This window comes from Athene cunicularia (genome assembly GCF_003259725.1).
Source record: "Athene cunicularia isolate RWA chromosome 5 unlocalized genomic scaffold, athCun1 chr5_part2, whole genome shotgun sequence".
Taxonomy (NCBI): Eukaryota; Metazoa; Chordata; class Aves; order Strigiformes; family Strigidae; genus Athene; species Athene cunicularia.
Window position 1 is genome coordinate 7,144,034 of NW_020799102.1, and position 25,739 is coordinate 7,169,772.

Genomic DNA, 25,739 nt, shown 5'->3' on the forward strand with positions numbered 1-25,739 from the left:
GATGTTTATTTTCTTAAGTTCATTAACTATTTAAGACATGTTAACATCAAGGCTTTTATTTTATGGAAGGAATTTTGCTCACATAAACACAGATTTGCAACCAATGCATTGCAAATCAGCCTCACTCACATTGACCAAAAAGTGAAATTATTAAGAGAGCAATACATAATAATCTTTGCATTTTCCAAGTTTACAAGACTTATGATCTTGGTACTATGTGCAAACTCGTGCTCAACAACTGGAGCTCCATCCTAGCCCCTGCAGAAGACATACACATTCTCCCCACCAGCTGATTTTATTCCTGTTTCAAAACAGAGCCGCAACCAGCATGACGGAGGCTTTCCTAGCTGTACCACCAAGGAACAATTTGGGACCACAGCACAAAGTGAAACTCTGAGTTATAAGGCCTTGCATCCTGATGAAGGAGATTGGATCTCTAACACGGATGCCTTGAGAGCTGGTGGGCACCACCAACGAGCTGTACCAAGAGGCTAATGCAAGCGTAACACATGTGGTGCCCAGAGAGCGGCCCCTCTCCCCTTCTGCAAGCCCGGTGAGCCCTGCAAGCGCCATACCTTACAGGGCTGAGACTTCACGGCAGACTGAGCTGCAACCTCTCCAGTCTCCCAGAGGCTTTTCGTGCTGGCTACCATCATGCTCGTGGTGGGAAGGTCAAGAGAGGGCTGTCGAACGGGTTTTGGAGCCTTTGTGGATGTCTGAAAAATAAACAGTGAAAGATCACCATCAGAGAGTGTTGCTTTTTCCCCCCCTGTAATTGGAGGTCCTCAGGGATGAGGGGTCATAAAAGGAGACTTGTGGGGTCTTGCTAGTTCCTGCCAGATACTCTCACCCATTAAGCCTCACCCATGAGGATACAAGGATGGGACAGCTCACTAAAGAAACCTACTTTATGCTGCTGAGGGAGATACAGACAGGAGAAAGGGTTGCTCCCATCCAAGGGGGGATGATTCAGTTGTCACCTCCCAAATGGTAAGACTAAGAGACACAGTGGTAGAGCAGCACCCAGCAAAGAGGGCTCATTGGAGGGTGGAGACAGAGACCAGCAGCCCACCTCAATAGCCTGCGTGTACTGCTCCAGCCTGTCATCAATCTTTGACACAGGGAGAGGAGGCTGAGTCTTCTTTATGCTGTTACTGGAGAGCAGAGGAGAGAAGAGGATTAAGATGATCCCCCAGTGCCTCAAGCAGAAGGGAGGACTTTGAGAGCCACAGGCAGTCTGTCACTCCTGCCCTTTCCCGTAACAGGGCTCACCAGCATCCTCCATTTGCAGGAAGGGACCCGCTTTACCCCAAGGTCAACCCTAGAAATACCTTTTCTTTATTGAGCGGTTCAGCGACTCAGTTCTGTCCGTGATCTAAAGTGGGAGACAGGAGAATACAAAGATATTAGTATTTTATCATTAGACCTCAGATGGATGTAGGTCACCTCAGCTGACCATAATTCAACCATTTCTCTTTCCTGATCCCTCAACACAGATTTTGGTTAGAAATGCCTCAGTCCCACGTTCCCACCCCGGTCAGATACAGTGAGCATCCCCTTCCCTTCTCCTTCCTAAGGCAGGTGAGCAGAACCACAACCAAAAGCACCAGCGCACAGTAGCAGCCCAACCAGTTTCAGGAGCAAACCAACAATGTGCAACTTGATTGACACCTGAAAGCAACCAAGACAATTTTATCTACTTCCTCTGCTCAAGGACTAAGTATTTCTCTCAGACACTTAGTTTCCTAGCTAGGCACAACAGAGAAAGTGGCAAGTGTGGAAAGACATGGGGGAAAACTAGGGGCACTGCCAACTGTGTCTACAGACAAGGAGCCAAGCACAAGAGCAGCACAGACATGAGTTACATTGACTTATCCACACCAGAGAAGCACACTGACAGGGCAAGTCAGCACCTGCAAGGCAGCCCTTGGGTCAAGCCATTGGGAAAGAAAGTTTTGCACAAGAGACTCCTGCACAATAACTCTTTGGCCAAGACAGGAAGACAAGCAAACACTCCACAACCACTAAATAAAGGAAAGCTCAAATGTTGCTAAACCTTACAGCTCTTTTGCGCTCCACAAAACACAAACACAGAGAGAAAAATCACTTTCAAGTCAAAATGGGAGACTCTTTCTTAACAGCAGCTCCTACAGAGCCAAGGAGCAGCAACCAAGGAGCAGTAACAAGGATCCTTCCCTCCCTGTGTAAATTCTGTCTGTGCCACAGGAAACATCATCTATCAAGTTAGCAGATAAAAAGCAGCACTAAGTGATCATTTTAAGGCTCTTTCAGGATGCCAAATTTTAGCTAAGCAGAAGACAAGACAGTGTCACAGAGATGACACATTTAACAGCTGTGTCCAAGAGCACAAGGCCCATTAGAAGAGCACAACCACCAAACAGTGCAACCCTGGCTAATAGAGATGTGCCAGGGAGAGTCACTCTGCAGGGTCCCGACATAGCAGCTTGACAGATACGCCATCAACCAACTTTTTCTGCTGGACAGGCTGTCTGCCTGCTGCCAGCTTGTTCCTTTGCTTGGTGCTGCAGGAATTGATGCTCGTCTCTGAGCCATGACTTCAGAGATTGGGTTGCCCATCTTTCCAGGACATTGATGGGCAGGCTGGCACCTCATGGGGCATAACAGCACCTGAAAGAGGAATCTGGTAGATTCCTGCCTGTGTCTCAGCTTCTCAACCACAAGTAGATAAGATATCAATAGGAAAAAACCTTGTCAATCCTGCCAGAGATGCTGTGCAGGTACAAACCACCCACAGGTGCTTCCAAAAGGTCATGAATGAGCATCAAGTTAAACACAGAGTGGCCTAGAAAAGGCTGTAGGTGACGGTAGATCTCAGCACGACTGTCTAGGTGGGAACACACTTTTCTGAAGCTATTTGGAGACCACCTCCCTGTGCCCAGCAGAGCTATTCTTTGCAGTGAAAGTCTTCCATTTCTCTGGTCCAAAGCACTTTCTGAAGGCCAGAAACAACCACAGTTGTTCACTCAGCCAGCCTCCAAACTCAGAGCTCACAAGCAGCCTGAGAGAAAACAGGGCTGGTGCAAGGCTTCCCCCTGCCCCCACATCTGTTTAAGCCCCCAGGCCACACTCTGAACCCCAAACACCCCATCACACTGCAACCCAACACCCACCTGACCAGATGTTCCTGGCCTCCACCAGCCACAGCTGGCAGTGGAGCTCACCACCCGCTGCAGATGCTCCTGTCTTTCTACTACGAGAAGTGTTTCTGCTGTGCGATCCTGTGCCAAAACACCTTCCTGGTGGTCAATGTGTTTAATTCTTTGTGCTCGCACAAAGCCCTGCTAGCTGGGGTGTAAAGATCCTCCTTCCTTTGGAAAGATCCCAAGCTCATATTTTTCCTGAACAGCTTTACATTCATCTTTGTGTATTGGTGAGCTCTGACATCACCATTATAAAACACAGAGAATAGACTTCTAAACCTTTCCCTGGGCTAATCCTAGTAGCAGCAGCTAAGCTCAGGTCAGGAAGCTATATGTGTTTTCGGGTTGTAATGGCAAAAGTTTCAGCAAATAAAAGGCACTGGAAGTGTTTCCCACATTTCCCCACCAGTCCCACTCCACAGATATGCTTTGGCCACCCCTACCTTACTTTTTAAACCTAACAGCACATGGCCTACATCCAAACCTACCCTTTCTCCCCTCTTTTTATTTGACTTTTAAAAGGCTTCTCCATAAAGAGCAAGAATCTGATGGTTGTAGATGATGAAACCTTCCTCTTACAATCTATTTACTGGGCAAGAGGAAGTGTTCAGACAACCCTCCCCATCCAGGAAATATTGCCCAAGAAGCTAATAGCACAGATCTAAATGCAAAAAAGCAAAGATAATACCAACAGCAGATTGGCTATCAACAAGCTTAGGGCTTACAAAGACAAAAAGCCATTCAGTACAGAAATCACTTATCTGTACCTATTGTATGTAAAAGCACATGCACAGAACTGAGGATTTGCAGTAAATGTAACAGAAGTCATGAGATTCAATTGAGGAGGTGTTAAAAATGGAAGTTTCGCAAGAGCATCGATGCATACAGATGTGACTGGGAAGGACACAATGCTTCAGAGATCAGGAATCCCAGTTTGTTTAAAAAACTTAAGTCATACTTTCTGATTTTAATCAAGAAAGGGAAATTCCAGTGCTTCAAGTTTTGGGGGTTTTTTGGGGGGGAGGGGAAATTTTATTTTCTCATAAGTGTGTAGTCATAATTTTCATGTGTAGTCTCTGACCAAATTCACAAGCTGAAAGCAGACATCTTTATCAGTATTACAATATTCCCTGGAGCCCTCGGTGAACTTCAGACTTATACGGTGGTTGGCAAAGTATACACAGAGACAGTTACAGCTTCCAACAGCCCGAGCAGGCAAAACAGGAGGAGAGGAGGTTGACAGCCAAGGAAGATAAGGGAAACAGAACAAGTGATTTGCCCCAGCCTGTAGCAGGAGTTGGATAACAGGATTCATCCTCTACATTGCTGTAAGCCCTAGGTGATCTTTCCTCACCATTAGTTAGGTGCTCTATCGCAATAGTTGCCTCCAGAGGGGCCCCAGGAACACAAACCTTGGTGGAGCACACAGCAGTGTGGTCAGAGCACAGCTCCTCCTCTTCCAGACTGGCGGGGCTTGGGGCCTTCTGGCGCTTTTCTGGTGTTTCTTCTTCTTCATTTCTCCTTCTCTTCTTTTCCTGAGTGCAGAAAACGAACAAGCCAGGAAGCAAGCTGGTCAGACTGCTTACTATGCAACAAAAGTGATTTTTCCCGTCTCCCAGGCTTCCTGCTTTACACTAAACAAACACATGAGCTCAGAAACTTTGCTTCACATCATCTAATTTAGAGATATCCAGGAAGAAGCTCATATGTCATGGAGGGAGGGTGGCTGTAGAAATCAGAGAAATATTGCAGGATCAAGGTTCCAAAATGATATGGAAAGAGGTCCTTGCATCAGTTAAGGATTTCTTACCACTTTTGAGATAGGAAAATGTGAATTTCTCATTTAAAGGGCAAAAGGAGAGAGAGCAGCTGCCTTTAGAACAAAGGGCTAGACAAACACACTTCAAATGCAAAAAGCATTCTAGCCTCAGCAAGTAAAAACATCCATTTACAACAAAAGATATTTGAAGCTCAGCCACCGTAACGGGTTTGCACACCACTCAAGTTCCAGCTTTGTGTCTCTCATTAACCAGGAATTACACCTCATCAGAAGAGCAATGAAAGAAAACCTCAGCTGGGAACAATGCAAGATTTAAATACACATCAAGCCAAAGCGCTCCAAAGGTGCGATAAAGGCTGCGGAGAGAAAAACAAGCAGTAAAATTTTCATTCACGTTTTCCTGAAGAGCTACTCACTGCCCACAGAACCACAGAAGTAGGCAGTAGCACTGTCCTTCTCTGCATTTATTACAGAGACATGCTAAACCATCACAATCTCTGTGAGCAAACACACCACCCTCACAAGAGGGCAGAGACTGCCTGCAGTGACTCCAAGAAGGCACACAGGCAAGAGTGGCATCAGCCCCAGGTTATGCCATAAAAGTGTGTCTACTGGGCTCAACACCCAGAAGCAATGGTGAGCTGAGTTCTTGGAGAGCAGCCCCCAGCTCTCCCACCAGCCCTATGGAGAAAAGAAGGTCAGCTCCTCGTGATCCCACCTCCTGCTCAGCTCTCTCCTCTTCTTCCTGCTCTTGGACCCGTTCTTCCTCGCGGCACAGCCTCTCTTCCTCCCTGATAACAACATTCTCCTCCCGGATCTCCTCTGTGCTTTCCTGATCCAGCTGTATCTGCTCCAGTTTGACTTCAGCTTCCCTCACACCACTGTCGTCCTCTTCATATGACTGTCGTGGAGACCTAGAGGTGGGAGAGAGAGAAATCAAAGAAGGAAAACATTGTTATGAGCCTACAGACACCATCAGGTTCCTCAGACTGCTAGAAAACCAATTTTATCATCACTCCCCCAAGCCTACAACTTGCTGGGTGTTTTACACCAAGGCTCACAGCCACTTCATGGTGCCATCCAGTTGTAACAGCAGTCACATCACTCTCACACTGTGACTGTCCAAGACACATCTCCACTAAGAGATGTGGCAGACCTGAAGGTATCTGCACCTTTCCAGCCTCACCGCAGGCAGGACCCACAGGAAAACGGAGATCAGACCTGCATTCAGACCCCAGGCAGAGAGGGCACTACCACCATGATGTGATGCTGGCTCAGTTCTCTGCTTGGCTACAGCCCAAATCCCAGGTGAACCAGCATGGTCTGTGGCCCTGGTGCACAGACACAGACATGACACTGCCCCCATGGATCTCAGCATCAATTCAGTGTGGAGTGCCAAACACAGCCTTTCTCTGCCTAAACTCATCTTCCACATTAACAAAGCCTCCCGCTGGAGAAGGATCCAACCAACAACATGTGAACATGCTTCCCAAGATTCCCTTTTGCCCTAACTGAAGCTAAACCGCAGGGCAAGGCTGCATGGCCAGTCACACGAGGTTATTTTGTTTGCAAAGCACAGTGCTCCACAAGCAATGCTGGATCTACACCTGACCCCGAGCCTCAGTTTTGCCCACTGGAATAAATTACACCTCTACACATGTCACTCATTTCATAGCCCAGCAAAACAAAGGAGTCCCAAAGTGGCCAGGGTCACCCCTTGGCTTAGGTTTAAAAAAAGCACAACAGGGTTTGTACAAGAGGATTCCTCCGGGTCTCTGAGGCTGCCGAGAGGAGACTCAGGAGTATGTTGAAGCAGCCAGCTTTGCAAAAGCAGAACAGCCTATGCCTTTGGGGCACAGTCTGTGGGAACACATAACCCCAGGGCTCTCACTGGCTCACAGCTCTGCACCAAGATGTCATTGCCATCTTACTTTGCCCAGCCAGAGAACAGCTTCCTCCTCCCACCTGTTTCTTAGAAAAGTCACCTGGCTTGCGACAGCAAGGCTCAAGAGCTGGCTAGCAGGCAGCTGCCAAAGTGCACGGCTGACTCACCACTTCTGCTGCCTCACCAGCCAGCACCAAGACACACAAAAAAAAGTTCAAGCAAGACACTTCCACCCCCCTCTCTGCTGCTGGGAAAGCAGCTCACAGGACAGCCGCCGTCCAGCCCTCCTCACTGACCACACGGGGAAAAAGCTGACGCATACACCAGCTCATTTGGCTTGCTACTAATCATCCTCCCACAACAGCACAGTCACCAACAGCAAATGGGCTCTGAAGGCCCAGGTAACTAGTTTCTCCTAACCAGGATGCCAGCAATGCCTCCAGCTAAAGTGCAAGCTCATATTAAAAATTAAGGCCAGCAGATACGATGAAGTCTACAAGATGCCTTTTGCACCACAGCAACTTTGTATGGGATGCAGCTAGCCTGACACAGCTCCCACCCTCTTGCATGCAGCTCATAGCATGGCTCTCCCCGCACAAAGTGGGGGAACCAGAACCAAAAATAAAACATGCCTTAGCACCAAAGTCCTCAGGGGATGCAAAAGGTGTTTTATCTCCACGCAACAGAGAGCAACTTCTCCTGTCTCCATCCCCTCACTTGCAGATACCACCTAAACATCTTTCACATGAGAAAAAACAGGGTTTGCTCCCTAATCAGGAGAGAGGGGAGCTGGGAAACGCCAGCCACTGCACATCCCAGCCAGACACACAGCATACCTGTGCTCACACCACACTCCAAGCTTATCCTTCAGGACAGCAGGGGCAGACTTGCTGAAGGGACTTGATAGAGTACAGCCACCCCCTAGAGCAAGCCCAGCTTTTGCAAAAAGGCCCCTCCCAGCAAACCAATAGGGTCTGAGCCCCTTCAGCTGCCTCCCCAACCACCCCAGCAAAAGTCTGCTCAGCTACAGCTGCTGCCTTTAAAGCACCACCCTTCTCTGATGGGCTTCACCTGCCACAGATGCCACCTTTCCTGCTCAGCACCCTCCTGCCCTGCTACAGAATAAACACAAGCATCACATAAAAACCCAAGGAGCAATTTCTGGAGAGGATAACACAATCCTTCCAGCAAATTCTCCTTTGAAGGCCAAGGAGAGAATAACAGCAGCCTTTCTGGACAAGCTCTTTGCAGGGGGGTGGAAAAGGCAGCATGCCAAAAAGCAGATGAGGCCAATTCCTAATTGCTCCCACAGATGTGATAATCAACACTGTGGTGAGGTGCTTGAGCAATGCTTGTGGGGTCAGGGCTGCAAAGGTACAGCTTGCAGAGTGGTTTAGCTACAGTGTTTGGAAAAAAGTAAGAAAGAGGCAAGCTCTATTTATTTGTTCTGCAGTAAATATTAATCTTAGGCATTTTTTCAGTCTCAGGGGTAAAGAAGAGGCTGTGTCATCACAGGGGCAAAATTCCCTATAAATTCAAGCTGCTGAGAGAGCTGAGTCACAGACTTCACATGCAGGTAGATGTTGTCCAAGGAAGTGGTTAAGGCAGGAGTTTGGTTCAGCTCAGCAAGGGGAGAGTGATGGGAGATGGGGACTAACCAGCTGGCACACAAGCACCTCTCAGGGCTTTGCTGCCTGTTTTCCCCCACTGAAAGAAGACTCAAGCACAAGGTGGGCTGGGGCCATAACACCCACTATGCTGACTTGAGCCAGGAAGCAGCAATAACTTAGAACAGCTTTTTAGGCTGGCCTGGATTATGTTAGAGGCCATTTCAGCCCCTGAAGCAGCTCAGGTGGCTTAAATCCGCTGTTGTCACTCCTCCAAACCCAGGCGTCCTGGCAGGCTGCCATCACTTGGAGCGCAAAGCTCAATCCAAACATCCCCAAAGCCCAGGGCAGCCCCTGAGCCTGTTTCACCCTGCTAGCCCAAGTAGCAAGCGGCGAGCATCCATCCTAGCAGTGCGGGATGCTCTGGCCTCGTTTTTAGGCATGCAAGGCTTGACTTTGGCTTGGTCACCCCTCCTCAGAGACGGTCCTTTTGCTGGGCACGTTGGTTCCCCTCCCTTCCATTCGGCTGTGTCCTACACACCTCTGCTTGCGCTGCTCAAGCTTCTGGGACCAGTCACTGAAGCCTTCATCCTCTTCCAGCTCTGAAGTCCCAGATGGCTTAAAGTCATAGCTGAAACACAGCAAGAAGGAAAATTAGGATGAGGAAGATGCAAAAAACCCCAAAGCTGGCCTGAAAGAGCCCCAGACTGATATTGTCCTTCTCTCCCTCCAGTTACTGCATCTTCTTTCCTCTGGCTGCTCCCAAATCCCACTAGAAGCTTTATCCTCCATTACAGCAAAGACACCGTGTGCTTAGGAGCACCCCTGTATAAAGGGGGTCTCTCGGGGCACCACTACAAGATGGAGAGGCAGAAGGAGCACCCCACTACCAGCCTGGTCTCTGGGGCTGTACACAAGCAAGCAAAAGACAAGCAGCACATCAAAACTGAGAAGTCTATGGTTTTCTTCTGCAGCAGAGCTGGCTTGTTTGGACCAGAGGTGTTTCAAACTCAGTTGCTGCTTGTCCTGCGTTTGTACACAGCCCCATAAGAAAGACATCGGCAGGAGCCAGCCTGAACAGATGAGGAAGACTCAAAGATTAGGACACTGGCTCACATTCTGGGTTGGATCCTCACGTTCCCCTACAGCTCTGAGCCAGTCTGGTGCACTTGCACCACCCCGGCTCCCCGCCTGTGGATGCTCTACTGCTGTACGGAGCCGCAGCCCTCCCGGGGCACACAGCTGCTGGCCATGCACAGGGATTGTTGGGTTTTCCCTATTTCTTTCCTTGCATTCACAAGCAGACTCGCCTCCCAGCCAGGGGTCCTGGGTGGGCAGGCATGTTACAAGCGTTGGCCTGAGGAAGTGGCTTCACAGATGGTTTTGGGACACAAGTCGGTCACGTTGCCTGGAAATGGGAATTAGGATATGGGACTCACAGATTAGTTTAAATCTCAGAGGTTCAAAATATGTAATAAGCATGGGTGGGTCTTTTCTTTGCCTTTCTGGGCTCTTAAGAGGTATCAGCAGGTGCTTAGCCTCCTCTGCGACCCCTGTGGCTTGAAATATAGGGCATTTCTCTGAGATTCAGGAGTCTCATATTGAACTGGCTGCAGGAGCTGAGGGTTTACAAAAAGACACAGGCCCTCACCAGGGAGGGTGGAGGCGGGGAGCACCAAAACCAGCTGCTCACCCACAAGTTTAAGCACAGCCCAGCTCCTGCTGTGCTTCAGCACCCCTTTGGACTGCCCAGCAATGATGCCACGTAGGTCTAGGATGCTGCAGCCTGGTCTGGGTTATTTTCTGTTGAGCGTGTAGCAGTAGCTTGTGGATGTCCCAGGATAACACTCAGGAAATTTGATGTGGAGCCAGGATGGGACCATGCATCTGCTGAGTCCCTGGTCAGGGCTTCAAGAGAGTTGATAATGCCCAAGGCAGAATCGTTCTGGTATTTGTGGCCTCGGCAGCAAATGTATGCTCAGGCTATCAGAGAAGCTCCCAGGGGGCAAGGGAGACAAGCCAGATGCTGTTTGGAAACTGGTCTCCCTTGCCCTTTTGCAAAGACAGCCCCGGGGGAAGCACCAAGCCAGCACAACCCCATCAGCACTTCTTAAGCAGATGTCCATCCCTCCAGCACGTCTTTCCTGCAAACCCGCCGTTTTTCAGGTTATTTCTCCTTTTTTTTTTTTTTTTTTTAGTGGGAGGAAGGGGAGAAGAGAAGCTTTGCTCTGGCCCTTTGGTGCAAGGAAATGCCGAGGGTGGGTTTACACAAACAGGAGTGACATGGAGGGAAGAGCCGGAGGAAGGAGGAGGTAGTGTTTACACAAGGGAGAGCAAAGCTTTTCCAAAGATTAATAGCCAGGCTTGACCCCAGCTGCGTGAGCAAGCCCAGGTGGCTGTCAGCAGCTGCAGAAGAAAGCAGGGGATGGCCAGAGAAGAAATATCCTTCTGGTGAAGCCTGGCCCAGCGAGCTCAAGCATCATGGAGCAGGGAGCAAAACCCCTCATTTAGGAGTTCTTGTCATTGCTCCCTTCGCAGATGCTTAAGCACACAGTTAAACTTGGGCACCAACAGTTCTGTGGGGTCAGCAGCATGTCTGTGCCTATGCCCACAGGACTGGAGCCTGCAGGCTGGGTTACTGGGGCTGCTGCATGCTACTCTGTGCCCGAGGCAGCTCACAGCATCTCCCGGCGAAGCAGAGACCAAAGATCTTGTCTGCCATTTGAAAGACCTTTACGAATTATTTTCCAGCCCCTGTGTGAATGGGGGCTTGGAAAAGCTAACAATTATTATTACTCTCCAGATCTTCTGTTTGCTTTGAGGGCAGACTGCAGTGGTTTTGTCTGCAGAATATCACCGGTTGTATTTCCACAAAAGATTTTGAAGCTTCTTTGCAATGCTTTTAGACACACACAAAAAAAGTCCTGAATAATTTTGAAAGTATGAGGAAAAAAAAAAAAAGATCTTTTAATGGAAAAAAATAGATTTTTATAAATAGCTTTGTTATTTTTCCAGTAAAACGAAGCTGCTGCTTCTCTCTGACTGTAAGCCCATATCAAAAACCCTGCCACTATTTCTTCATTGTGTTTAATATATTTAGAAAAGAGTTGAACACATATATAGTGGGAAGACTGGGGTCTTTGAGACCGAGTTTGGCAGCTCAGAGTGCAGACTGGTTTTTGTGCCAGCCCCAAAGCTGCATAGCACTTGGGCTGCTGAACTGTGGACACGGGGAGGTTGTGGTGGGATGCTGAGGATGTGACTGGTCATCTTTCTCCAGGGGTTTCCTCTGACAGCAGACAGCTCAGCATCTCCATAAATGCCTCCTGAGCTAGTTCCATTTAGGGCCTGCCCCCTTAAAGCATCCTGACTGTAACCACTGGAGCTGTGAACGGCACCAGCTCAGGGGCTGTGCTCTGCTCCCCACTGCCAGGGCAGCATTCTCTGAGGGGGGAGCGAGGAGCCCAGCCAGGAGAGGTGACCACTTGCTTGGCCATCAGCACCGTCATCTGCCCAGGGTTTTGTGTCACATCCTCAGGCACATGTCTGGCTTTGCATGTATGAGGAACATCCATTAGTTTTGGCACAGGATGATTCACAAGCTGAAATTTAACCAGGCACTGAAATCCCTGGTGATAGGGACCCACTGCCTGAGCTCAGCCTTACCCAAGGTGTTCTAGTTTAAACTCTGAGGATAGTAAAACACTCAGCCTCCAGCCAGAAAAAAAAAAATAAAAATAAAAATCAAAGCAGGTGTTCTGGCTTCTTCTGCCCAAACTCAAAACATGCTATTTGTTAGTTTGGGCTATATCCTCCAAACCAAATCTATTAGGGAACTTCCCCATCACCCCAAACCACCCCAAACAACAGACATACGCTCCATGGATGCAGGAGGGTTTTGCTGCAAGGAGAGAGCCTGTCACTGAAGGATTTATCTGTGGGTATTTCTTACTGGTTTTCCTGTGCTGGACCCGTGCTCTCTGAGCAGGAGACAGTGCCATTCAAGCCCTCTTCTGCCTGGGATCTCAGCTGCTTCTCCCGCTCCCGCCGTCGCCGCTCTCTTGCTGCCTCCTCCTCATCTTCCACGCTCCACTGCGCTGTCAGCCTGCCAAGCCAGAGGGAAAACCCATCCTTAACACCATCAGGCAGTGCCTGTGAAACCTGGCAATAATGCCCCAAGGTGGCTGGGTTCCCCCAGCAAGCAGAGGGCTCCTGCAGAGGAGCACCCCCACCATGAGCATCGGTCCTCGAAGTGGCATCTTCGCCTCCATCAGTACGGCTCTCAGCAGGACCGACCAACGTGCAAGGATAAGGTGGGACACATGGACAGGGAGAGGGGTAGAGGACAGCCTTCCCCACCCCGAGGAATATGTGGTGTGTACACTGCCTCCTCCCAGACCAGCCATCTTCCTGCAGGCTGGAAGCCCACCGGGAAACACCATTCCCTGCAAAGATGCTTTGCATCCCAGGATGGGTTTGTTAAGGGTCTTGCAGTGCTGCAAGAAATCCCACACCCCCATCTCAAGCTCTGGCCCAGGGAGGGCAAGATCTGTACCCTGGGGGTGAGTTTCCTAAGCCGTTGAGCTGCTACTACCTGACCAGGAGCAGAGGGAACAGCAGCAGAGGGCAGCGGCTATGTCCCTCTCTGCCCTGCCCAGATTCCTACCTCCCCTGCCGGGAAGAAAAACCTGCCCTGGCTTCTCCCAGACATCTCAGCTGCTGGATAATAATGCCTCTGTCAGCAGAACAGCTTCTTGCATCCCCGAGGAAGTGATAAGGTGGCTGTCACATTCCTCCTCTGCCAATAACGCTGGTCCCCACATGGGAGCAGCTCCTGCTCCATGGCTGGTGGCACCAGCCAGGGTGCAAGCAGAAAGGGACATGCCACCACGGTGTGGTCACCACTCACCCAAAGGGCCTGCGATGGCAGCTGGAGCAGCACGGGTCTGACTCGTGGTACCCAGGGCTGATGCTGGGGCAGGTACTCCCTCACCCCACTCACCCCTGGCTTGGCCAGGTCCAAAACAGATCACGAATCCTCCTCATGTTTGCAAGCTTATGTCCAGAAATACTCTGTGCAAGGCATGCACACGGGAGTTGGGAAGGTGATCTCCCACCAGCAGCTGGTCCCAGCCCAACCTGTGCCTCCCCCCACTTCAGGGACACCCCAGGACTGCAGTTCCTATAGGATGAACCTGCTCAGTAGGAGATACGGTACGACACCAGTTCAGGCTAGGGCAAAGAGCCTATGGAAAGGGAAAAATAAAAAACAAAACAACAAAAATGCCTTATTTGAGACTTGTTTCAACCCAGTTTGAGTGAAGGAGGGGCAAGTTTCAGCTGACCCCAGAAGTGCCCCTCTGCCAGCCTGCCTGGCTTTGCTCACAGCCTGGACTATGAACCACACAGAGGGCCTCACCTCACCAAATGAGATGCTGTTTTCATTTGAGGTTCTGGACAGATCCCCCCCTCACCCAGAAAAGGAAAGGGAAAAAAACCGCATTGGGATTGAGACATTTTGTTCAAGAAAAAAATTGGCTTTTCTAATTACACTATGCACCTTGTCGACCTTTTCCAGGGAAACCCACCCAGAGCCTATTTCTGCAGCCCTGGCAGGACTGCCGAGCTTAGCCTCAGCAGCATCCTTTTGTGGAGCGGTCCCACTGCCACCCTGGGAGGAAGCTGTGGGGTGACCCTGCATCCCTGCCCTCCCAAACTCCCACCTTGCCCAAGGCGGCAGAGCTGGGATGCAGACAGGCAAAGACAGGTCACCCATCCCTGCTGAGCCCAGGAGGAGCAGGGAACAGAGCAGATCCTGGCCAAGAGGCCAAGAGACTGCTCCGCTGCTGTGGAATTACTTTACATCTGCCTTACTTTGGGTGGGGTTTTCTTGCAAGCAGCACATTCAGCCACTCTTTCCCCTTCTCCCCTGTCACTGCCCCTTGCCACCTTGCTCTCCAGGGAACAAAGCAGACCCGGACCAGAGCCTGGGCTCCCCTCCTCCCTTCCCTACTCGTCCCACACTCCTATTTATTGTTTTCCCCCAGGTTCCCATAGAAACCCTTGTCTGTGGGCCTGGCAGGAAGCCACCGTGTTGTTATTTTTTTTTTTTAATATATAAATGAAGTCATTCATTAAACTCTGCCATGATCTCCCTCCCTCCTTCGACAACTCCAGATAGTCTCCAATTAGGAAAGGCTCTTAACCCCCTCCCGCCCATACCGCCCCAGTTATGAGAAGCAAGGTCCGTATTTATGCCAGAACAAATTAGATTTCAATTTAATTCCTTTGCCCCCTCCTCCAGCTCCCTGGGAGGCTGCTGCAGAGGCAGTGCTACAAGTCCCCAGCTTGGCTGGAGTGCCCGGGGAAGCCCGGACGGGGGTCCCCTCCGAACCACGTGAGCTTTCCACGATGAGAGAGCAGTGTTGGTTGGCAGCCCTCTCCCCTTCCCAGTTGGATGTGACTAACTCTCTCCCCATGACCTCACCGGCTCGCTATTCTGTCCCTGCATCCTCCGAATGGGCTGAGGACAGAGCCAGGGGCGACCGTTTTGGGGAGAAGGATTTTTCTGCAAAAGTAGGGAAATATCTTTCCGAGCTCCCTTTCCACAGAGCAAACCAGCCTCCAAGTTGCTGGCCACCATGCTGTGATGTGGCTCAGACACGCACCATGGTGGGGCTGCAATGCGAGGAGCTCCGTGCCTGCTCCTCTCAGCAACAAGGGCTGTGGATAAAGCCCTACTCACCCTCAGTTCACAAATATCAGCACCCTCCAGCAAATACCTAAAAGCAGTTTATTAGTGGATTCAGAGCTCTCTCTCATGCTCAGAAAGGCTGGCAGAGGAGCAAGGTTTAATAAGAGATGCTTTGGGGTTCAGTAGTCACACAGACAAGCAGAGGGAAAAGGACGATTAGTTTTTGACTGACCTAGCAGCACAAATATTTGTTTTCAGTGAAAAACAAACACACAAAAAAAAAAAAAACAACCCAACCAAAAAAACCAAAACCAAATAAATGAGAAACTAAACCCTGCCAAAGTGCTTGAGTTTGGGGCAGCTACAGGGGTTTGTTGGACCACAGATGCAATGTGCCATTTCAGTTTGGACAAGCTCAAGTGTGAGGGGATGGTCAGCTGTTAAATTGCCTTTCAAAGCAAAAAAGTGGAAAGATTTAATTTCTAAATGGTTCTGTTTCTAAGAAGGGACCACAGTCTCCTGTTTGCTCTAATTGCTCGCAATCACATTCAGTAAGCCAACATGCTCAGCCCACGGCGGTATTGCACAACCACCTTTCCCATTTCTAGAAATAATTACCCAGCGCTTCAGGCTATTGCGCTGATACCACGTACCTCTGCCTTCACCACCAGCCAGCACTTTGCAGGTCCATCCCAGGCTGGGGAAGTTTTAGAAAGAACCAGGCTCACAGCTGCCAGTGAGACTGAGACCTCCCCACTTCATTTCACCCAACACAGGACAGGGAAACGAAAAGCAAGAAGACTTGAAGACTTTCAAGATGAGCTACAAGATGCTACAGTTTGCTACGCAACCATTAGGAGAAAGGAGGGAGGGAGGGTAGAGAGACCACTTTGCTGCCCCAGCAGCCAGGAGCTGTGGCAAGGCCTGCTCTGACAAGACCCCATCACAGGGCCAGGTCGTTTCTCTTATGCAGTCCCTACATCTCTGCCAACAGCTTTTGGAGGTCTGAGTTTGGGGCAAAACACTCTTTGTGGAAGGGGCTTATCCATTCCTGTGGAGGTGAGGAGCTCTTGCAGGTCTAAGGACAGGCTGAAAGCACCTCGGTTCAGCTTTGGCCGTGGAATCACAGCTTGCCAAGTGTCTGGGATGCACAGACTTCTGCTCGGACTGGGGCCGGCTCCCCGTTTCAGATCCAGCTCTTGACTTCACCTCCCTCTGGACCCCCAGCCAAGGGAGAGGTTTTATTTCCATTTGCCCCACAAAACACCTCCTCCTCCTTTAGAGCAACGATACAGGTACCCAGACCCTGACTGCGCTGTTCCACATGGCCACAAACGCCCGCTCCAGACAAGGCAACATTGCTGAAAAGGTCACGTTTCCTTTGGGCAATGCCTCACCGGCACTTGAGGAGATTATAATATTCGGGTGAGGGAAATTTCTGGCACCATATGAGCTGTGTTTAAGGGAAACGCTGCAGACTTGAGGAGTCTTTTGCATGGCCGACGGCTCAAAGGAAGCTTTGCTGGCCCAAACCCAACCTTCAGCACTAAAGCTAACTCCAGAAAGGAAAATTAAATGCCTCCTGGAGGCTTTGGGCTTTGCAGACCTGTGCCAGAAAAACCCAGGAACCCTCTACCAGCACGCTGGACATTCCTGTCTCCTGAGCTCGACAGGGTATCGGGCCAGGACAGTGTTGACTTTGGTCACTGCCTCTATCGGGTAGGCTGCCTCCGCAGAGCCAGGGTTCACAAGGGAAGAGGTTTTGGAATAGGGTTTAGGAGGAGCCATGTGCAACCCCTGGCATGACAGCTGCTGTTTCCCAGAGTCTATATTGCCCCGTCAGCTGCGAAAGCAACAGCATCTACCACTGCTGAAAACATCATCCGTAAGAGACGTGGCTGCATGAACTAGAGAAGAACTGGGGAGGGTAGCCCTGTGTCCCCCGGCAGCCATCCTGTTGGCCTCTCTGTTGAGGTTAGGGGAAGGGAGATGCCAGAAACCTATGCGAGTGACCTTCCTCTTCCCACGTAATCCACTGCAGCCCTGTTGCCCCATCATGGTGCCAAATACAATATGAGTGCAGAGTATGGCCTGGGACTGTCAACCAGTTCATCCCGCTGCCGACCAGAGGTGCCAGGCTTTAGTTCATATTGCATTTGTCACCCATTTATAAAGGGCCCAGACATGACTGGCAGGGGTACGGAGATGTGCCGCTCACCCTGTCGCATGAAATGGAAGAGGGCACCCTCAAAAGGCTACAGTGGAGCACCTCCCTCACCCACTTGATCTTCTACCAACAAACTAATCACTTATTAATCTTTTATGAATGGCATGTAATAGATCTGTGTGACTGAGTGCAGTATACTGAAACACCCAGATAATGCCTCCACTCATGTCATTCAGGACAGCCAATGTGAGGCCACTGCAGACATCATGGCTGAGGACCTCTGACGTCAGTGCATGGTCATGCTGCCACGGCTCCGTTTCTCTCCATTCCTGCAAATCACACATGGCCTGGCTCAAAGCAGTGTCCCAGGGGGGCCTCACACCGCAGACACAAGCGTTGGGCATCAGAGTTCAACATCTCAGCCCTTTCCAAATATCCCTCTAACACCCAGATTTACCTCCACCTATGAAGACACCTTCAGAAATCAGAAAGCCCAGGGAATTGTCCAAGGTCACCACAAAGCCAAGAAGACTTAGGGAATGGCACAGAGGTCCAGCTGGCATCCTGACCCTCCTGATTAACGCTCTGCCAAGAGGCTGCTGCTGAACACCAATGCCCACGGCTGTGCTCCCTGACACCAGGGCACACGGCTGGTAAAGCAGCTATCTTACAGCCATCACCAAGTCAGACAACAAGAAACAGTTAAGCTTCTTGATGGACAGGTTTCTGTGTCTTCGGAGTAATGTTGCTTGATAGCAGAGCTTACAGCTGGGTAATTATCCCATTGGATGAGGAAGGGGGTGTGGATAGCAGTACAATATAGGGAGAGTGGGAAAAGAAATAAAATAAAAAATGATTATGTCACAGCCTGGAGTTTATTTCAGCCTAGTCTCAGGGGAGATGGTTATCCCAGCTCTGAAAGATCAGCTTGTCAGTCAAAGACAGCCAGAGATGCTGCACAAGCCTCTCCCTCCCATACATTCATGTAATTCCTCAGCTGCATTGCTCCGTTCAGAGTCCAGGCTACAGAGTCTGAACAAGAAGGGAGGGCGAGGAAAAAAATGCATATATATGCTTCACCCTCAGCCTTTTTCTCATACCAAGTTTCCCCACCCTACCTATAGCTGCACAGTCTCAGCCACGTCTCCCCGGTTCTCTTATAAATCACAGCTTGCCTTCAAGATACGAGCAGCAGGATAAAGAGGCTTCACACCCAGGGCCAGCCACAGAGACTGTCCCCGCCGACCCGCTGGAGCCAGGGGGTGTGGAAAGGCGTCACGCATGGGGCGATAAGGACACACCAAGGCATCTGAACAGAATATGATACGGCCCAAACTTTCATCAAGCAGAAATGGAAGAAAAAAAATCACATGCAGCACAGTGGAGACCTATCTCCCTTAAAAATAAAAGCAACTCTTCTTTTTTTAAATGAATTGTGGGTTTTCTCCACAAAAGTACATCCTATTTCTGCCCCAAGAAGGATATGAAGATGTGCAGCCATGCATCCACACATGCCAGGTGTATAAATCTCTACCTGGCTTACCCTTCATTAAATTCCCTGCAAAGATTGACTTGTCGCTGTGGCGTGATGAGCAGGGGAAGCCCTGAGCTCATAATTTACCACTTCCACAAGCAAAATGAGAGACATTTGAGAAAGCCTGTGAATGGCAGGAGCAGACCTTGGAGGAGGGGTACAGGCAGGGCTCACCCTTCGTCATGAGCCTCATCTGTCCCCTCGCAGTATGACAGCTCCGGAGAGGCACAAGGGATGGTCCGTGCTTCCAGACACCAGGAGTGATGCACAGCCCACTCATAGAGGCATAAGGCAGCGGATGGAAACGACCACTTCTTTTTATTATGATTGGTTTTAATCATGGCAGACAGAATCCCAAGGAATCCCTTACAAGATGATGGATTGCACCCCTAGGACCGTAGGTCCTTAGCACACAGATAGGCTGGTGTGGTAATGTATTAACATCACCGGTCAGGAATTTGGTGGGGTGGAGGAAAGGGCTGGAGTTCGAGCCCTCCCAGCGCTCCACAGTATTCAGTAGGTGTGAGAAATCGGTGCTGCATATAACCTCGAACTGCGGACCTTTCTCACGGTCTCTCCATCTCAGCCCTATGGTTTAAGAAATCAGTTTTTTTTTTTTCTAAAGAGCAGGAAGTCTGGGCTCTGTTTTTGCAAGGCAAAAGCATGCCAGAGAGAAAATAGACTTGTCAGAGAGGTTCAGACTGCCTTACCCAGATTTTGTATTTTATGTTTCCCCTCTCTCAGAGGGCAGCAAGCCTCCACGGCCTCCTTGCCTTGGCTACAGTCAGCCAACATCCTTCTAATACCTTCACGCTGGAAAACAAGTCTGAGCCTAGAGAGGTGAGCAACAGCCTTAGCCCTGCTTCAAGCTAGGATTATGAGTGAGATTCATACCAGGCGTTCTGCTTTTTATAGCACCGCTGGCTTGGCCACGAGTCCTTCATTTTGCAGCCCTTGGGGTGACACGGTCCCCCCAACCCCTGCAGCCCCCAGCAGCAGGGGGGAGTTTCTACCCGAGCACAGGCAGGAGGCAGCAGGGAGGCTGTGGGAATGTGCTGCTCCGCTCCCTGGGAAAGCTGAGGCTCTTCTCCTTTATGGCCATCACTGATGGGTTGTGCTGCAACAGGAATCAGAGTCAGCAGCAAGGCCACGGTCCCTGCTGCGCTAAAGCAGCGTGTCTTCATGAGAAAAACCAGGCTTTGCCCCAAAATACTGACTGCAACCCTTGTTCTTAAGGCCATGGCCACACCCCAGACTCTTGGCGTGGGATAGAGACACTTGGCAGCCCCAGCTGCCCTCTGCTGCTCTGCCCGCCACAGAGCTGAGGGATGGTGCTGCTGATGGTCGGTGCCCACCTCAGTGTTCTCCATTGGAAGAGTTAAGTCATACAAATGGTGGGAGGAGGTAAAAAAAAACGTCTGGAAGCTGAAACCTTGTTCTTACACACCATCCCAGCTGCAAAGCCTCAGACCTCAGCATCCCCATCTAGTGCCCTGTCCAGCTGAACCACACAGATACAAAGGGTGGTCCCTCCCCACCACACCAGAGGATGTGGATAACCTGTGGCTGCAGCCCCAAGGAGCTCAGAGGCTCACTACAGCTGCCCAAAATTTCCATGGGCTCAGGCTCAGGCCCTAAATATCCAATTGCTTGAAAGCAGGAAGAAGTCTGAGACAAGCAAAGCTAAAAGCAAACAACATCAGCTGGCTTCTGGGAAAAGTCAATGGTAGGTGGACTGATTCTGAAGAAACAAGCCCCAGGGTGGGGAAAATCTGGAAACCGATCCACGGGGCACTCAGAGGGGACAAATGAGCCACCATGGTTAGAGAGAGAAGGATGAGCTGCCCTCCTTGGAGTGAAAGCAGAGGGTGGGCGTCACACGAGGCACCCAGGGAGGGGGTACCTGCCATGCACTGGCTTGGCCCTTACCCCAACCCTTCCCCATAACTCAGCTGGGCTGCAAAGCCCCAGGTCCCTCCTGGCTTGCAAATTACAGTAGTGTTGCTCTGCAAGCAGCTGGCACCATCGAAGTCACACTGGGGTGTGGAAGGTCCCCAGGCATGCCCCACTGGCAACCAGGTGATCAGTCTAGCCCAAAGGGCTCTCCCAACCGGTCCTCCCCGCCAGCAGCATCTCATCACCTCTCCCTTGCCATCCATTCTCCACTCGTGGGGTTTGCAAACAGCTCCATCAGCTCTGCCCGGGCCCTGGTGATGGGATGCAGAGGGATAAAAAAAGAGGCCACTAATAAAAACATCAAAATGGGAAGGGTTTGGGAATGGGAGCACTGTGATGGGTAAGTCCTGCAGGGACCATAGACTCCTTGTGAAAGGTTGAAGAAGCGTTGCAAAGTATGAATTGCATCGATGAAGGCCCTGCATCCCACGCTGTCCTCATGCCAGCATCCCTCCCTCCTCACCCCACATAGCAGCTCTGCTACTGGCTCATTTCTGCATGTTTCATTTCCCCCATCTCCCCCTAAAGAGGTGTCCCACTTCTTCTCAACAAGCTTTCCTCACTCCCTGTACCTATCCACAAACCAGGGAGACTGCAAGAGATGCTGCAACAGCCCCCGGAGGCAGTAGCTACCTCACAGGCAAGAAGCCATGCCCAGACCATGTCCTGGCATCAGCCACCCCATAAAAAATGTCCCCTTTCAAAGCACCACTCAGCCCTCCCAAGCGCTGCAAACTCCTTGTTCCCAGCTCTGCGCTTGGGAGGTCAAGACAGAAATACTGGAGTAGCATCTTCCCTGCTGAGACACATCCTGGCAAGCTCCAGGAAACATCACATGCAGGCGGAAAGGAAGGCATCCCGCAGAGGTGGGCAAAGCCCCCAGATCCCCATCAAACTAAATATTACACTCAGGACATACACCACAATTCAAGGTATTTGGGGAATTTTAAAGCTACCCCTAATGCTGGGGGACTCCAAGCATCGCCAGCAGCACATCGCAGGGAGAAAGAAGGGGCCACGCAGACACCTTGTGAGTGCCAGGAGCACAAGTGCTGGCATCGGCTTGAGGGAGAAAGCATCTCATCCTGTGTGGTGGGCCAAAACACAGGGGTGTGCAAGCATGATTCCAGATCTCACCATTGGCTTCCCATGTTAATGACTCCACAGAGGATAAAGAAGCAAAAGTCCCATCCTACAGAGGAAACCATTAGGTTTATCGCCCAATCTGATTTTCTGACTCATTTTCTTCCTCTGAGCTTTTTCATCCTCAAGATACAGTCCCCCTTCCCCACGGCATTATTTGCACTTCAGACTCTATGGTGTTGCAAGGACACATAATTATGGATGCTTGTTTATTTGTTGCCTGTGCAGCAGCCAGGTTGGAGCCCCCATTCTGGGCCAGAGCCCCCGTTGTGCTAGGAAGCATACAAGCAGCATACAAGAAAACTGTCCTTTCCTTTCCAAGAAGGGATCACAGCTGACTTTCTAATGACACCCAAGATTCACCCACATTCTGGAAAAAAAACCCCGAACCAGCTGAGACGAGAGCAGTAGCACTCCTAACGCACACCCCTCGGCTGGACGCCCCAGGCGGGCGCCAAGAGCCCAGCTCTGGGGATGGGGCTGCAGCAAGCCACCGCCGCGCTTGGTGGGAGCAGTGTCGACCAAGAGGCCCGATAATCCAGTTTCGAGGAGCGGCACAGCTGATTTACAGAGAGGCTGATTTGTAGGTTAATTAAACAGCCATATTCTTTTGTGAAACACTCAGAGGCTCGATAAATAGAGGGAGTGTAAAATTCCAGCAGGAGCAGATAACGAACTGAATGAATCGACATGACAGGCGCTGGATTGCTATCTTATTTATAGGAATTCATTAGAAGGGTAGGGAAAAATAGACCGTGATAACAAGATAAAGCGGCTCATGTTTGGAGACGACTTTAAAAAATAAAGTCTTGCAGGCGTGTGAGCTTTGTAGCACCGCTGTTAATGTGCTACAAAGGGAGAAATTCTCCAGGGATATCCTGATAGAGAGACTGCTGCATGAGGGGAGTGCCTGGGCACGAGGGGCAAAGGAAGGGAGGTAGATAACCCTGCCATTGTCCATTCTTCCCCACATCTTTCCCAGGTGATTACTCAGCCTACCATGCTCAGTGGTCCCAAGGCATAACCCTGGGCTCTTTTCAGCCTCCAGCCCTTCAGAGGTAAATGGCACACTCCTGCATGCACCTTCTGCAGAGCTAATGAGGAACAAGAACACTAATTTTTCTAGCCCGCTTCCAGGCCGGGGAGAGGTGAAGGATGTTCCCCAGAGTGCTGACTCAGCGCTTCAGCCTACCATGCCTCCGACATGGCCCACTGCTCTCAAGCACCACCCACCCACCCCAAAGCATGGTGTGCTCTAGACCTGTCAGCAGTCAGTGGAAAAGCCATTTCATGCAAATTTGGCTTCTGGGATCGATGTTCGGGTGATGGCAGCCAGACACTCCTGCTCCACACACGGGAATGGGCCACTCTGCTTGAAATGCTGTCATTTTGTCTCAAGCACAAGGCTGGATGCTTAAGTACTGGGACTCAGCTCTCCAGCCCCAAATCCACAACACTAACACTGGTTTCAGCTCAGGATCCCTTAACCCAGCCATACGACAGCCTGGCAAGCAGCTCCCCTGGCTGGGCAATGCTCAGAGAAAGTAATTGCCTGGTTATCCCTGCTGATGCTCTGAAGCAGGAGCAGCCAGGTAAATCTTGGCATCACACCAATCCCCAGTGTTTGTGAATATGGCTCCAAGCAGTCGTTTTCCCTCTTGTGCTCCAGGTCACCAGTTCATTTGGGTACACCAGAAGAGCCTAGGACCTACGCAGTGTAACCACTCTGCTTGCAGTCACCTTGGCACTGATACAAGCAGAGCATGACAATCTTGACAGCAATACACCTTCAAGCCAGGAGCCTCACGCCACTCACCAGCCGCAGGAGCTTGTGCCCACACATGAGTGGCAGGGCTTGCAGAGCAGCCCCATGGCCAGGCTTAGCAGGGGAACTGCTCTGGGAGAAAACACAACTGCAAAACAGGCTGTGTTGTGTTTAGAGCAGATCCTGCCTATTTTCCTGTTGACTCCTGTGAGCATTAGTGGGGTTATTTGGGTGTAAATCATGCATGAAATCCCTCACACATCTTCACACCCCACCTTCCTCCTCAGCTGTAAGCAGCACTGGAAAATACAGCCACAAAGCTAAACCTCAGCCAGATTAAGCCTCAGGACAAAGGTCATCCCAGGGCTCCTATGGTAAAAGCCCCTATGAGTCTCTGGGGCACCAGAAGTCCCTTATCCACAGCAGGGGGAACTTGGATACATCATTAAGGCCAGGAAAACCCCTGGCTTGGGTTGTGCCGAGGAGAGCTCTTCGGATGCCCCTTTTCTGTGTACGAGACACATGTGCTTCCCCCTGCTCCCCCCCCATGTGCCACCCTGCAAAGTAAGTTGCCGCCCAGCTGTGAGCAGGTGATTCCCACCCCAGTTCATGTGCCTGGCCCTGCTCAGTACCAGCTGATCCCTGACCCGAGCCCATCCCTGCCTGCTGCACACCCAGAGAGCGGCTTCCAGGCCCTTCGTGAGCACCCGACCAAGCCCTGTTCTGAAACAGGGACGTGTAACCGAGAACCCAGCAATGACAGGCCAAAGAGGAGATGAACAGGGAAGAGTCAGCTCCTCCTGCCTGTTTTCCATCCCATGGGCCCGTGCAGACAGTGGGAGCTTTTCTGCTGACTCCCCTAGGTCTAGAACAGGCTCTGGGAGGAGGCGGGAGGGACTGGGTGGCTGTAGGACCCAGCTTCCCTTCCAAGGCAAGAAACTCATTTGAGAGGAGAGGTTTAGAGGCTGCATTACCAGTCAGGGGAATCCCAAATTGACTAGAAAATGCCTGTCGAAATAACCCCCACCTTGACATCTTCCACCTCCCAGCTGGAGACCAGCAACCACCATGGAGCACAAGGGAGCCAAGAGGTGCCCAAAACGTGGGATGCGAGTCCAGCACTCCCCTGATTCCACGTCCCACCCATCCAGCTGCTCAACTAAATATAAAGAGACGAGGAGTGACTGTCTTCTGCTCACTCAGAGCCATCAGCATGGCACAACACCATCAGCCAGAGGAGGCTCCTGGAGACCCACAGAGCATTTCCAGCCCCCGGGGAAGAGCGGACTGAACGCATGGAAGGGAATCCCAGCGCCAGCACACAATGTAGCCGTCCTCTCCGGCTCAGCCCCGGCTGACAAACGGGAATAAACCCAACTGTGAACCGTCCACCTCCCTGCCCTGGCAATCATACTCGGAGAAAGGTTCAAAGCACTACTGCGATTAATTAAATCAAAGGAGCAATGTCAGTTTGCAGCCGTGGGAGGATCTGGCCCTTTATAGATCTCTGAATTGAAAATGCACATCACAGCATGCACAACGTACATTTCCTACGGGGGAGAAAAAAAAAAAATCCTTTTTCTAGGCAGAAGCCTTCAGCGCTCAGGGGACACAAAAAGACACATACTGAGACATCTCTTGCAGAGCCGGGGGCGGGGGGGACTCAGCCGGCTCAGGTGAGTGTCACAGTACAGTTGTGCTCAGTTATTTCAGTCGTGTGCTGCTGGAAAAGCCATCAGCAAGTTCAAATCTGCTTTTCTCATATTGCTTTTGGGGAGGAGGAGGAGGGGGGGGGGCTATCTATTTTCCTTCCAACGCATCGCGTCGGCTGGAGAATCGGGGCGAGGGAGGCGTTCGGCTGCTTTCAAGGGGCACGAAGCGGGTCGGTCCCGCACACCTTTCCCTTCCTGCCCCCCGCGCCCCCCCCGGCAGCCCCCCGCGGGCAGGTGGGCTCTGACCTGATGAGGTTCTGCAGGCCCTGCTTGCTGGAGTTCCTCCTCAGGATCGCGCTGGTCATGGTGGCCAC

General features: G+C 50.9%; 1 protein-coding gene across 2 annotated transcripts in view; it reads right to left on the minus strand.

The window, feature by feature from the left end:
• The window catches only part of LSP1 (lymphocyte specific protein 1), a 50,896-nt gene that overhangs the window by 12,589 nt on the left and 12,568 nt on the right, over nt 1–25,739 (minus strand). Inside the window, exons 1-8 of one of the 2 annotated variants that reach the window (XM_026850595.1) lie at nt 25,672–25,733; nt 12,407–12,559; nt 8,996–9,085; nt 5,681–5,876; nt 4,595–4,717; nt 1,332–1,375; nt 1,073–1,154; nt 576–716 (exon numbers count right to left, since the gene is read on the minus strand). In XM_026850595.1, the coding sequence (XP_026706396.1) occupies nt 576–716; nt 1,073–1,154; nt 1,332–1,375; nt 4,595–4,717; nt 5,681–5,876; nt 8,996–9,085; nt 12,407–12,559; nt 25,672–25,730 (888 nt within the window). In that variant the 5' untranslated portion in view covers nt 25,731–25,733. Of the gene's footprint in view, nt 1–575; nt 717–1,072; nt 1,155–1,331; nt 1,376–4,594; nt 4,718–5,680; nt 5,877–8,995; nt 9,086–12,406; nt 12,560–25,671; nt 25,734–25,739 lie in introns of those variants that run through there. The other variant, XM_026850594.1, reaches the window with a different exon arrangement.